Genomic DNA, 12,505 nt, shown 5'->3' with positions numbered 1-12,505 from the left:
TCATTGGTTCTTGCGCGTCTCTTGACAAAACATGCAGATGACAACTAGTCACGAGACTAAATATAGATTTGACGTGCCACCAAATCGCTCTGATCTACTTGTTAGATTATTTTGTGCGCGTCGATGCACTCATTATCTTGAAAAATGTTTTGATATTAAGGTGTATTTTCAAATGTGTTAAGAAATGCGTGGACGAAAATATTACCGTGCACGTTTTCTAGGGCTGTTCGACGATTAATTGCGATTAATCGTATCCAGGATAAAAGTTTGTTTACATAATACATGTCTGTGCATATTTATTTTGTATATATAGAACACATACACATGCATGTATTTATTAATTTATTTATTAAAATATGTTTGCCATTTTATTTAAATATATGCAAATATTTCCTAAATATATACATGTATGTGTACGTGTATTTGTTTATAAATACAAAATAAATATGCATTATGTATTATGTAAACACAAACTTTTATTCCGGATCCGATTAATCGCAGTTAATCGTTGAACGGCTCTGCCTTTTTCATAAAAAATACGATTTTATTTCATATAAATTAAATAAATGACTTTGACTGAGCCAATAAGAGGACCGAATAGATGGGAACTACTTCAGTATGTTTAAAATGCACAATAAATCTCAATAATATTTCTGGTAATTCCGAGATACTCACATATTATGTTATAGGTACCCCTGTGTTATACCACAGATTTAAGGGGTTTTGATGCGGAAAAAAATCTGAATAAGTAAGAAAGTGTTCTTAAACCTTTAACCAATAGTCTATACGTTGGTGTTCAGGATATACTTACTGTATCAGAGATGAAAGAATATATTCATTTTTGGCTCAACCATTCCTTCCTCTGTCAAAACGCAGGTTAGGTTGTATACATCAAGATCACTGTAGCTCACTATATAAACAAGAACATGTTAAGAAAGTCATCTGAAAGTCCTTGTGATAGCAATGACAGTAATACGCCTCTGTGTATTTTGGACAAGTTGGGCAGATAACACTCATGACTGATATCTGCGTGTTTCAGGATCATGTCGATTTACACAAACACTCCTTCAAGACAGGAATGAAGCTTGAAATGGTGTCGCCAACAGAACCTTTTCACATCTGCCCTGTGTCTGTAACTAAAGTAAGCTAAATGAGGGGTTATTATGTTATAGGAGTTATAATCACAAGCCATCTGCCCTGACATCAAGCTCTCACACCGTCTCTCTCCGTCCTGCAGGTTTACAACGAATACTACTTTCAGATCACGTCGGATGACCTCACTACTGAAGACACACCCACGTCTGTGGTATGCCATGCTGATTCACCTGGCATCCTGCCAGTTCAGTGGTGTATGAAGAACGGCGTTGTCCTGGAGAGGCCGCGAGGTGGGTTTCCACTTTGACTCTGATGTGGTGTTAACGCCATCTTAACACTATTAAATTCACATTCGTCCCTACGCTTTCGTTTTGTTGTTAAATGTGCTTTACTGGTTTGACAAAAGGAGTAGAATCGCAAATGCATTTTGTGCTCATGTACAGTAGCTCAACTGGTAGAGCAAAGCAAAAAGCATAGCAATGCAAATACACGTACACAAACCTAATGTATGCCGTGAATGCACCGCAAATTGCTTTGAATAAAAGTGTCTGCTTTGAATAAAAGTTTCGAACCTTTATGAAGCGTTTGGCTCCGAAATGAGAACTTTGTTTTTAAAGAAATCATGTTTTTTTTTATTATCCATTCCAAATAATATCAATCAAACTTAATTTTGTTTTGATTTCAGCCATAATAACTAAAACAATGCTGCTAAGTAACACAATAAAACATGATAACATAACTCAGAAACTCTTCACACACACATATATATATATATATATATAGAGAGAGAGATTTATATACATTAGTGTCTGAAAGTCTGTTGTTTACGGTGTTATTTTAATGACATTATATTTATTATTCAAACAGAATATACAGAAGACAAGAACACAAAATTGAAGGCCGTCCTGAAGGTTTTAGAATTAGAAACCACGGGTTTAGGGGTCAGCCGGGTTATTTTTCTTTGACGTTTACGAAGAGAGCAAGAAATGGTATTGTACGGTACGTGTTTTTTATTGCTCCACCTTTTCATTCTTACCGATTTCAGGTTTCGAGTCGCAGGACTTTGACTGGGCCGACTACCTCAAACACACCAGCACCGAAGCAGCTCCAGATGTTTGCTTCCCAAATGTAAGACCCTTTCTGATGCAACGCCACATGTTCCAATAATCCTATCCTATGGAGGCTTTTGGGATTTGCCCCTTTATTTTGATATAGTCCAACAACAGCATGTTTTGCCATTTCGACAGCGGTTTAAGGTATTGAGTCATCCAATAGCGACGTGAAAGACTGACAGCATGACAATACAAGAGAAAACTGTGATAATAATCGCAATAAGTATATAATAATTTTAAATACACGTTCAAATATTACCGTTCCATTGCTTCAACGTGACTATGAAAAATACAGAGCATCTTTTCTTTTCTTTTGACCCGTTTCTCCAGTTCCTTTCCCTGCAGATAAACAATATTTTTATTTGAAATTTGGGAGAAATATTGTTAGTAGTTTACAAAATCAAACAAAATGATCATTTTACCTAAATAGTCAATAAAACCGGTCTCTTATTTTTCCACAGATACCTACAAAACAGTTTATGGGTCAAAGACAAAAAAGGGTTTAAGCATAAAAACAATTAAGTGTAATACTGCTTTAAATTGTTGTTCTACATTTCCCCCCGATTTACAGAAGATATGTTTTATATACGCCACTGTCCTAGGGGTTTTGCCCATTTGTCAATAAGACGTTTTAACTCATTTAAAGCACAATAAAATGAAATGTGCACACAATATATAGTTTAACATGCAAGTCAGAATAAGCATAAATAAAATCTGACATTTTATTCTCCCAAAGCGTATTTGACCCATATGCTGTATATATGATCAACAAATCATCTGTACTTTAAATTTCACTATAAATATTCAATATTACATTATATACCGTGGGCTTGTTTTTTGTCGTGATTATTTGTATAATAAAGTTTGAGCTCTTTTAGTCACAGAAGCCGTTTTTCTTTTTCTGCGCATCTCTCACACAATCTTGTTTATTTGCATACTGTGCAGTCTATCGTTTCGAGTATTCATGCTTTTTTGTTTTTCTGTGTGTGTTCAGGCCTTTCTCAGCAAGGGCTTTTGTAAGGATATGTGGCTTGAAGCCGTGAATCCGCTTCAGCGTTCGGAAATCTGCGTCGCTCGTATCGCTCAGGTCAAAGGGGGACTTCTCTGGCTAAGACTGGAAGGTAGGAATGAATAGCGCATGTATGTTTCTCCTCGTCTTGTTTGCTACGAGATCAACGTAACAGCTCCTGAGCATCTTCTTCACCTGGTCTCTCGTCTGTCTATAGGTCTGACGAAGCCGTTGCCAGACTGTATAGTGGATGTTGACAGTATGGACATCTTTCCTGTGGGCTGGTGTGAGGCTAACAGTTACCCGCTCATACCTTTATTAAAGCCAGTCTGTGAGTGTCACGGATTCACTTCGGTCTTTATTTACAACGTGTGCTTTCAAGTGCATTTCATATACTTTTGTAATTCATGGGTTTGTATTGTGCGTTTCAGGCCGACCTCAGAAGAAGATCGCCGTCGTTCAACCTGAGAAACAGTGAGTAAACTGAGAACGCGAAGCAGTAACATCCTTCTCTCGCATGGGTCACTGCTAATTTCATCATTAATACATGAGAAATAGCATCGGTCATTGGATCGGTCAATACGGCCTTATTTCCTAAATGATTCAATCTAAATTGTATTTTTCTTGTCTGCTTTGCTGTCTGAAACACGTTTGCACTCTTTAGGGAAGCGAATATAGGGGATATAATATTTAATAGACGTAATGTCATGCATATCATTTTGCACTCAAGAAACAAATGGGCCGTATCGGTGGATTTATTTAGAAGATATATGATAATATACGTATGATGTTTTTGAAGGTTGAATAGGTTGGTCCCCTCGCAGCTTCCTGATGCCCCTGCCAACATGTGCTCATCCACGGACACAGGTTTTACACATTTACTGTTTCTGTTTTAATCTAACATTTTAATCTGAGCTTGTTTTTAGAAGTTGATGGTAAAAATGTAAGGTGAACGATGTCTTTCCGAATGGAATGGGGTTAATGTCTTATACGTGGCTGTTCTCTGCAGGTTTGGTTAATGGCAAGTACTGCTGTTCTCAGCTGTTCGTGAATCATCGCTGTTTTTCTGGCCCGTATCTTAACAAGGGTCGAATTGCCGAGTTACCACAAGCCGTGGGTCCTGGAAAGTGCGCTGTCGTTCTCAAAGAGGTACAGTCTACTAATATACACCTGCTGGGCCAAATGAATAATCTATAGACCACTTCGGAAATGTCAACGACGCTGGTCCAGAAGAACTTCCTGTTTCGGTTTTTTAAAGGTGCCATAGAATGGAAAACAGTATTTATGTAGGCATAGATGAATAATACGTTTCCTTGTGTAAATCTTGTGCATGCAAAAGACCACTGAAAAAGAGGCCGATTGTGAAATTACAGTCGGGATTGACGGCCATTTTACGCCTGACAGTAGCGATCTAACCCGCGCAGCAAAACAGCCAATCAGAGCAGAGCTCAACATTAATATTCATGACCCTTCCAAATAAGGCAATAACAAAGCCATACACCCCTATGTAGATATCGGAGAACAATTTAACACGTGAATTCTTCGGCACCTTTAAAACTACACAATGTTTGAACGGAATACAACCACTAGAACATTCATAATTTTATTCGATATGTAAAATAAAATAAAAAAATAGAAACCAGAAGTGCTTCTGGACCAGTGTTTACATCTTGTGAAGTGGTCTATAGTTTAGAGGACTTGTTTTCTCTATAGTTTAAACATTGAGAACATTTCAATTACATTTTTCTGAATTGACTTTTTATAAGAATGTGTTTAGGTCAAATTATCATTTTTGATTTATTCTTTGAACCCCAAACGTCCCCCATTTTTATTTATTCATTTGCATTAAACGAAAACTGGAGAAATGGGTCAAAACAACGGAAACGACAATTTGGATGTTTTCAGACCTTAAATACTGCAAAGACAACCTGTTCATATGCACTTTTAAGCGACGCAACAGTAATATTTGTACATGTATTTAGTGTGATCACTTTTCATGCGTCTTGCGGTCTTTCACATTCGCTGTCGGATGTCTTTGTGTCACTCAATTCGGCACAGTATAGAAATGCAGATTGATATTTGGTATGGTCTCTTCATTTTTTACCGTGTATTTGTTTTTTGAGTCTTTAAGAAACCGCGTGCACAATCGTAGTGTTTTATGTTCATAGTGGTGATATCTTTTTGCAGATTCTCACGATGTTAATAAACTCTGCGTATAAGCCTGGCCGCGTGCTCAGAGAACTGCAGGTGGTTGAAGATCCACAATGGAACTGTCAGGAGGAAACTCTAAAAGCAAAGTATGAACACGCACACCCACAATTTCAGATTGTATTGACTTTGTTTATATTACGCTCTGTAATGTTCGGGAATAATGCGGCTAATATGTAAATTCAGTTTGCATTCGGTTTAAATGGATTCACATTTATTTGTCAGTCACTTAGACTGCAAACTCGATTTTTGCAGGTACAATACTGTATATTCAATACTGGGAACAATACTGTTATTTATATTGTAACGGTATTGTTCGGACACAAGGTTGGAATTATAAACGACACAAAATTGGACTAAATCTCTAACACCTAAATCTATCGATGTCGCAGAACAATTTGAATGTAAATGAGGATTGGTTATGATAAATAATTCACAGATAACAACATAGACTGCTCATCTCCGAAGGTCAGACATTACGTCAGTAAGGAAAGAATTGTGTTTGAAGGCAATGTTTGTATTATTACTTCTGCAACATCTAAGTACAAGATATTCTATCTATGCCGATAGTGACGAACGCATACACGTCTCCATTACATCCAGCTACAATTCTACACTGCAGTAGTGTTTTGGCTGGCTGGTATCAAACACTGAATCATGCCGAATCATTCTAGACTGTGAAATTACCCAACACTTCACTGGCTACCTGACTCTTACACAATTGATCACAACAGTTACTCGTGCTCATTTTGTCGTGCTGTACGCCTTTGCAAGAAGACAAACATGCAAACCTTTCTTGTATTGGACATTATTACATAAAGAAAACAATTATCTGCTTTGTGGTTTCTAGATACAAAGGGAAGAGTTATCGGTCCACCATGATGATCGTTCGCACAATTGAGCAGGTGGCAGAGTTCTGCCGTCGAGTATGTGAGAGGCTGCAGTGCTGTCCGAACCTCTTCGGCCCGACGCTAGTTTCCGACAAGTGCCCTGAAAACTGCTCAAGTCAAACAAAAACCAAATACAGTGAGTCTTTTAGTGTTATCCGAAGAAACGACCGCTCGAACTCGGAATTAGTCGATGTCTTGTTTTCTTCAACAACTGCAGACACAGAAACGTGACTTAGAGCGCTTGTTAGCCGTCAACATTCTGGTGATTGTTTTGTTTTGTGTAATGTAGCTTATTACAAGAAGAGGAAAGTCGGCCGACCAAGTTTGGGTGAGATTGCACAGGATGGTGACGTGACCAAACCAGCACGCCGACGAAAGAAACGGAAAGCCATCTTTGTCCAGAAGAAACGCCGCACTTCTATTGTCGGATACCAGACCGCAGAGTCTCCTCAGGTCTGCCAAACCGCACAAACCCAGACCAAAACACAAAATTGAATTGTTCATTTTGTTTGAATTTATTGTTAATAATGTTCATTGAAACAAAATGATTGACCAAGTCAAGAAACCAACCAACCAATAAAATCTTGCTTTGTAGGATAGCGATTATTATTATGACGACGAGGACTTTGAAGAGTCGGGTAGTGAGGCAAGTTCCAATTCACCCCAGGAGGAGACCCCTGCCCACACGTTCAAAGAGGCCCCAAGAAGAGGAAGACCCCCGCGACGTGTTGCTCTTCTGCGCCGAGCGACCCATCCAGGGCCAGAACCCTTAGATAAGACTTCTCGGAGAACCACGCGCTCCGTTTCCAACATCCAGAACCAGACGACCAACCACGAACATACAAAGGTAAAACGCTCATACGCTCAGACATATAAGACTTATAACAACAGCTTCATGCATATTTCAGCATTTGCGCCAGGTGTGCCATCAGTGATGCCAAATATCTACCATACTGTAATCCCTCTGCCCATCTTTCAGTTATAGTACAAGACATGCCTAAAATGTACAATTTAAGCAATATGCTCTTAAAATAACATTAGAAAGAATTTCTTTGTTTGTCTATTGTAGTGTAGGTATTAATATTGTCTGTGTGCATGTGTAGACAGAGTGTGTGAAAGACGATGATGATGATGACCGTCTGGTGTTGGAGAGAAACCCTTTGGAATGGAGTGTATCTGATGTGGTTGATTTTATTGCATCCACCGACTGTGCCTCCCTTGCAAAGATATTCCAAGAGCAGGTACACATACACATCATATGCGAACATATGATCACATTTAGTAAGATTTTAGGGCCTCTGTCCATTTATAAAGAGATAAATACCAAAATGACACTTTTTTTATAAATGTGTTTGGAAACGCACTGCTTCATAGATATCTTTAAGGCGAACATAGGCCTATATATACACTAAAAGCCAGTGAACCCATAAGTTCAATCCAGTTTGTTTGATTTTGGTGCGGAATGCTACGTTTGTATGATCCATTCAATGTATTGTCGTCATGTGGTTAGCAGGTTCTTTTTGACTTACTGTAACACATTTGACTGGTCAATGCTTCTCCCACCCCAAGCAAACAACAAGAAGCAAAACCGGCAAATTTTCAAACATTTACAGTATATTAACAGCATACCTTTTTTTCTCCTCAAGGATATCGATGGACAAGCTTTGCTGCTTTTGACCCTTCCTACAGTTCAAGAATGTATGGATCTTAAGCTCGGACCGGCCATAAAACTCTGCCATCAGATCGAACGAGTCAAAGTGGCCTTCTACTCCCAGTACGCTAACTAAGCTAACCCCGCTAACTCTGCTAGCCTACCCAAGAGCCTTTGCCTCAACGAACGCAAAGAAACAGAAACCTACGTATTGTTCTCAGGGGTTTGAAATCGTATTCCATCCATCAGGAAGCCTCAGGTTGGTTACAAAGTGCATTTTGCAGCAATTGTCAACCAAGTCAAACATTTTTATACTATCTGCCTTTGATATACCATTTAAAACTGGAAAGTGTCGTATTTTTAGAGGTTTCAAGACAAAAATCCTCTAGAACATAGACAATATCCCGCTACGATAGGAAATGGGATATGTTTGAATGAAAAACATTTCAAATGTGAAACACCTGTAACTTATCTGCGTTTTTTCCCCCATCAGGACCAAATTATATAAAATGACAAATTAAATGTGAAGTATTGACCTAAGAAGTAAGCTAATATATTTGCAATATTTATTTTGCTCCTATAAACTATTTTTGTAACATTTAATTGTAACAACTAAAAACTGTGCTTTCTAGAGATCAATTTAGGCATCGAATTTAATATCTTAAATTATAGAATTTCATTATTATGAGGACTGAAAATTTGGATGTAGGCATGTTCTGTGAGTGACTATATGTTGTGTGTATGCTGCATTTGTATATGTGCATGCATCTGTACACACACGTATACAACTCGTTGTATTAGATAATAACTCTACACATAAATATATAAGTACTGTATATGCCTGATCATTTTTCTAATCTGAACACTTGATTTGTTTCTTTTGGAAATACAAGGGCAAGTGGATTATTTGAAGAGTGGCCTTTTGTAATGGCCTAATCTATATTTTATGTAAATATGATCTATGCAAAAGTGAATGTTTTATATGCATATTTTGTTGTTAATGACTTTCATAGTGATATATTTTTTACTTCTCTCCTTTAAGACACTTCGCTTAATCACTTAACTAGTAGATTGTATTAAAATTGTACAACTGCAAGTAAAACACTGTCTACAGTACAATCATTGCAATGTCTCAATCTTTTTCATTGCTTCAAATCCATCAATAATTATAAGTGATCCTGCATGGGAAAACCTTTCTAAAGTCTTATTTTGTGACTGACTGTTTTCTACATAATTCATCCTATATAATAGAAAATATTTACATCTTTAATATTGGCCATGTCAAAGATTAACATTTGAAATCAAACTTTGATGCTCCTAAACTAATAATTAAATCACGAGACTCATAAAACTCATCTTTGATCATCAAATGACACATTTAAAATATCCTGTGAAACAATCAAGATTATTAACTTTAGACCTTTCTTTTATTTAGTATAGAGAATATGAAGCTAGGTCACGCAGTGTTGAATGTTGCGCCATCTTGGGAGGATCGCTGCTAGTGCCTTCAATGCAGTGTTTGGTTTTCTTGTTTGATTAGGAAATATAACTAATATAAAGGAAATATAACGTTCAGAAAAGGCCCCTGGTTCTTTAACTATCCATTTCTCCATATATAAAACAAAACGGTAGAAACGGTACATGTCAGAACAATAATAGCAGTGAAGGTATGATCCTCCCAAGATGGCGGCTCTACAGCAACGTGCAACATAGAGAATGTGAAGCTGACGTCACGTCCTATACTTGGATCTATGGATAGGCAAATGCGTCTCAGCGTCCCCTCGATCACATCAGCTCTACCTGATCTACTCGCTCAACTGTGTGACATGATTGGTTACAACCTATTGTGACAAATGAGTGGCGGTTTCAAATCGTTTGTTGAGACTTAACTGGCGTTTTAAGGATAAAATCATGGTATTACATTACAAACACCAGATATATAAACAACATTTGATTTTCATAAAAACTCAGTTTAAAGGCGGGTGTTCGATTTCCGAATTACGCTTGTTTAGACTTGGGTCGAGTACAAGAACAACCTTGTAGCCAATCAGGAGTAAGGTGTACAGTGCACAGGACAGACATTATTCTAGCCGAGTCTGACGAAAGCGAAAGATGGGGGTAGGGATGTGTCTGTTTTGGTGATTTCAACATCAACAACGGCTAATAGAAATCAAACACTTTTTCCTTGTAAGGCCCCCTTTGTGTAGAATGAGTCGCTTTGTGGCCCCCCAAATAAAGACTTACCATCTTAAACTTAGAATTTTAATGAAACCAAAAACATATTCAGTTATACGATGCTTTTGTTTGGTGGTGGCTTGATAGCATAACATCTCTGAAAAATGTTTATATTTCATAATGAACGCAGAATAAACATTTAATGTTTTTTGTCCTGCACCTGAGGCCTTTATGGTTTGTGGATGTGCACACCTTTTTTGAACTTTTATATAAAAACAATGCCATAAGATCTGTGCACCACTGGATCCATCTGGTTACCCCCAGTTTGAGAACCGCCGTCCTAACATAAATTATTTCCAAGAACTAGCTCCCTAGCAACCACATAACATTAGAAACATGAGTATTTCTAGAAAGATCCTATAGCAGTGCGCTGTTTCACAACAGACATTTAAGTAAAATCTAAAAGGATAAGACGCATCTCTGATTTCAGATCTCAGTGTTTTACTCTGGTGATTTATCAGAGAATAACAAACTCATGTGAGTTCACTGTCCTCGCTCCAATACAAACATGATTACCAGGAAACATTATACAACATTATTCTTTGGGATGTGTACTTCCTCCCACACGCTCTCTGCCAATCGAGTCTGAAACATGACAATATTACGTAACAACTGAGGTTTTTCAAGAAGGATTTGAACCGAGATCTGAACGATGATATATTTCCACTATATTTAACCAGAATGTAATTCATTGTTCGAGGGGCACTATTCAATACTCGCGATGTACTATACAACCCTGTTCACACACAAAATATACCCTAACGTGTGTCACTGTGATGATGAAATTCTGACGAACACATTTGAGTTCTTTACTGTGTACTTCTTTACTCAGAAGATGACGTTTTCGCAAAACTAAAATCCTTCAACCCTCAAGCAGGCAGCATACAACAAGACAAATACCCTTTAGCTTCTTTTAGGGTTTTTTTTCGAACACAGTCTGTTCTGAATATCCGGGTCATATGACTTGCAGTGTTCTGTTGTGATGTGGTCAGACAAACCTAAAACTACCAGACGAACACGGTGCGTAATGTTGCCTTTGTGGGGAATGAATCCACTCGATTTATACATAAAATTGACCACAGAAATGCTCAAATTGATTGCGAATCTTTTGTTGAGATGGTGAGGAAAAGGGTCTTATGTTGCTCATGCTGTTATTTAACACATGAAGCAAACCTTTGTGAAGTGCCCTTGTCATCGTTAAACTAGATATGAACATAAGTGTAAACTACAAGAAAGAAGAAATTATAAATCAATGAATGATTACACGAATAAAGACTGAAAGACCAGAAACATTAACTTGACAGTAAGAACAATTGATTCTAAAATAAAATGATTATTTACCTTAACTAACGGCTTGAAACCATCTAGCAAAAAAACTAAAATTGACGTTAATTAGTGAATTTATAGCTCCGTTAAAAAACATGGCTATATGTAAAGGCACATCACGTACGATGTCTGGGAATATCACAGGATTACATAAATAAAGTACTAAAAAGGACATTTCCAAATGGTGCCTCAAGTTGGATCCGCAAGTCATAAAAATGGCATCTTAATTGTTTACAATAGTGTTTTTGATTCGGTACTCAAGGGACCCTATGCAACCCCCGCATCACATTCCCAGATAGAAAAGGGGTTTAAGTGTTAGCTCACCCAAAACATGAATTCGCTCTAACGTCATTCCAAACGTGTATGACTTACCTTCTTGAAGATATTTAAACACAAATGAAGATATTTAAAAAAAACGTTGGTACCCCAACAACCCCAAAATGCCCCCATTGACTTTGATTGTATTGTTAGGTTTTTGGGGTGAACTCTCCCTTTGAGTCACACCATTGTTTTGGATTTTCCACATATGAATCCCGAATGTTTCCTAGCTGAATGGACTGAATCTTTCTACAGCAGGCATTATACAGTGTTTTCTAAGGCCAATTGCTGTCACCGTGAAGCAAGTTCGAAAAGAATCTTGCTAAGCAAGTCGGATAAACTGTCGATGTGTCGATGTGTCTAAATATGTTTTTCAGGACACATGTTCAAAGGTAGCTTCAAAAGACCTTTGAGTTCTGACGTCTTTACCAGACTGTGATGTAAAAACATTTATATATGACTGGAAGACACATTTGCGGTGGGTTGCCAAGTATTCGTTTGGGTAATTCTAAAATATATTTTAGTCTCAAAGGAGTCACAAATAAAATCTCACTGATCTTTTTAAAAACACGACCAGGTCGTTTGAATTCTGTGGATTTAAAAGGACGAAAGTTTATACTTAAATGCATTTTTTGTTCACATTACCATATTATTTCCTTTT

At 37.5% G+C, this 12,505-nt stretch overlaps 1 protein-coding gene across 2 annotated transcripts in view; it reads left to right on the top strand.

Annotated features, from left to right (window-relative positions):
- Positions 1-9,097, top strand: part of sfmbt2 (Scm like with four mbt domains 2) — a 34,087-nt gene extending 24,990 nt beyond the window's left edge. For both annotated transcript variants that reach the window (XM_079455387.1, XM_079455388.1), the window contains 14 exons: positions 1,040-1,141; positions 1,238-1,385; positions 2,141-2,223; positions 3,202-3,328; positions 3,434-3,547; positions 3,648-3,690; positions 4,016-4,083; positions 4,226-4,365; positions 5,404-5,513; positions 6,275-6,450; positions 6,604-6,767; positions 6,910-7,161; positions 7,418-7,555; positions 7,961-9,097. In XM_079455387.1, the coding sequence (XP_079311513.1) occupies positions 1,040-1,141; positions 1,238-1,385; positions 2,141-2,223; positions 3,202-3,328; positions 3,434-3,547; positions 3,648-3,690; positions 4,016-4,083; positions 4,226-4,365; positions 5,404-5,513; positions 6,275-6,450; positions 6,604-6,767; positions 6,910-7,161; positions 7,418-7,555; positions 7,961-8,101 (1,806 nt within the window). In that variant the 3' untranslated portion in view covers positions 8,102-9,097. The remainder of the gene's footprint in view (positions 1-1,039; positions 1,142-1,237; positions 1,386-2,140; positions 2,224-3,201; positions 3,329-3,433; positions 3,548-3,647; positions 3,691-4,015; positions 4,084-4,225; positions 4,366-5,403; positions 5,514-6,274; positions 6,451-6,603; positions 6,768-6,909; positions 7,162-7,417; positions 7,556-7,960) is intronic.
- The last annotated feature ends 3,408 nt before the right edge of the window (positions 9,098-12,505 follow it).

The sequence above is a fragment of the Barbatula barbatula genome, assembly GCF_947034865.1.
Source record: "Barbatula barbatula genome assembly, chromosome: 4".
Classification (NCBI taxonomy): domain Eukaryota; kingdom Metazoa; phylum Chordata; class Actinopteri; order Cypriniformes; family Nemacheilidae; genus Barbatula; species Barbatula barbatula.
This window is presented reverse-complemented; position numbering and strand designations above follow the sequence as displayed.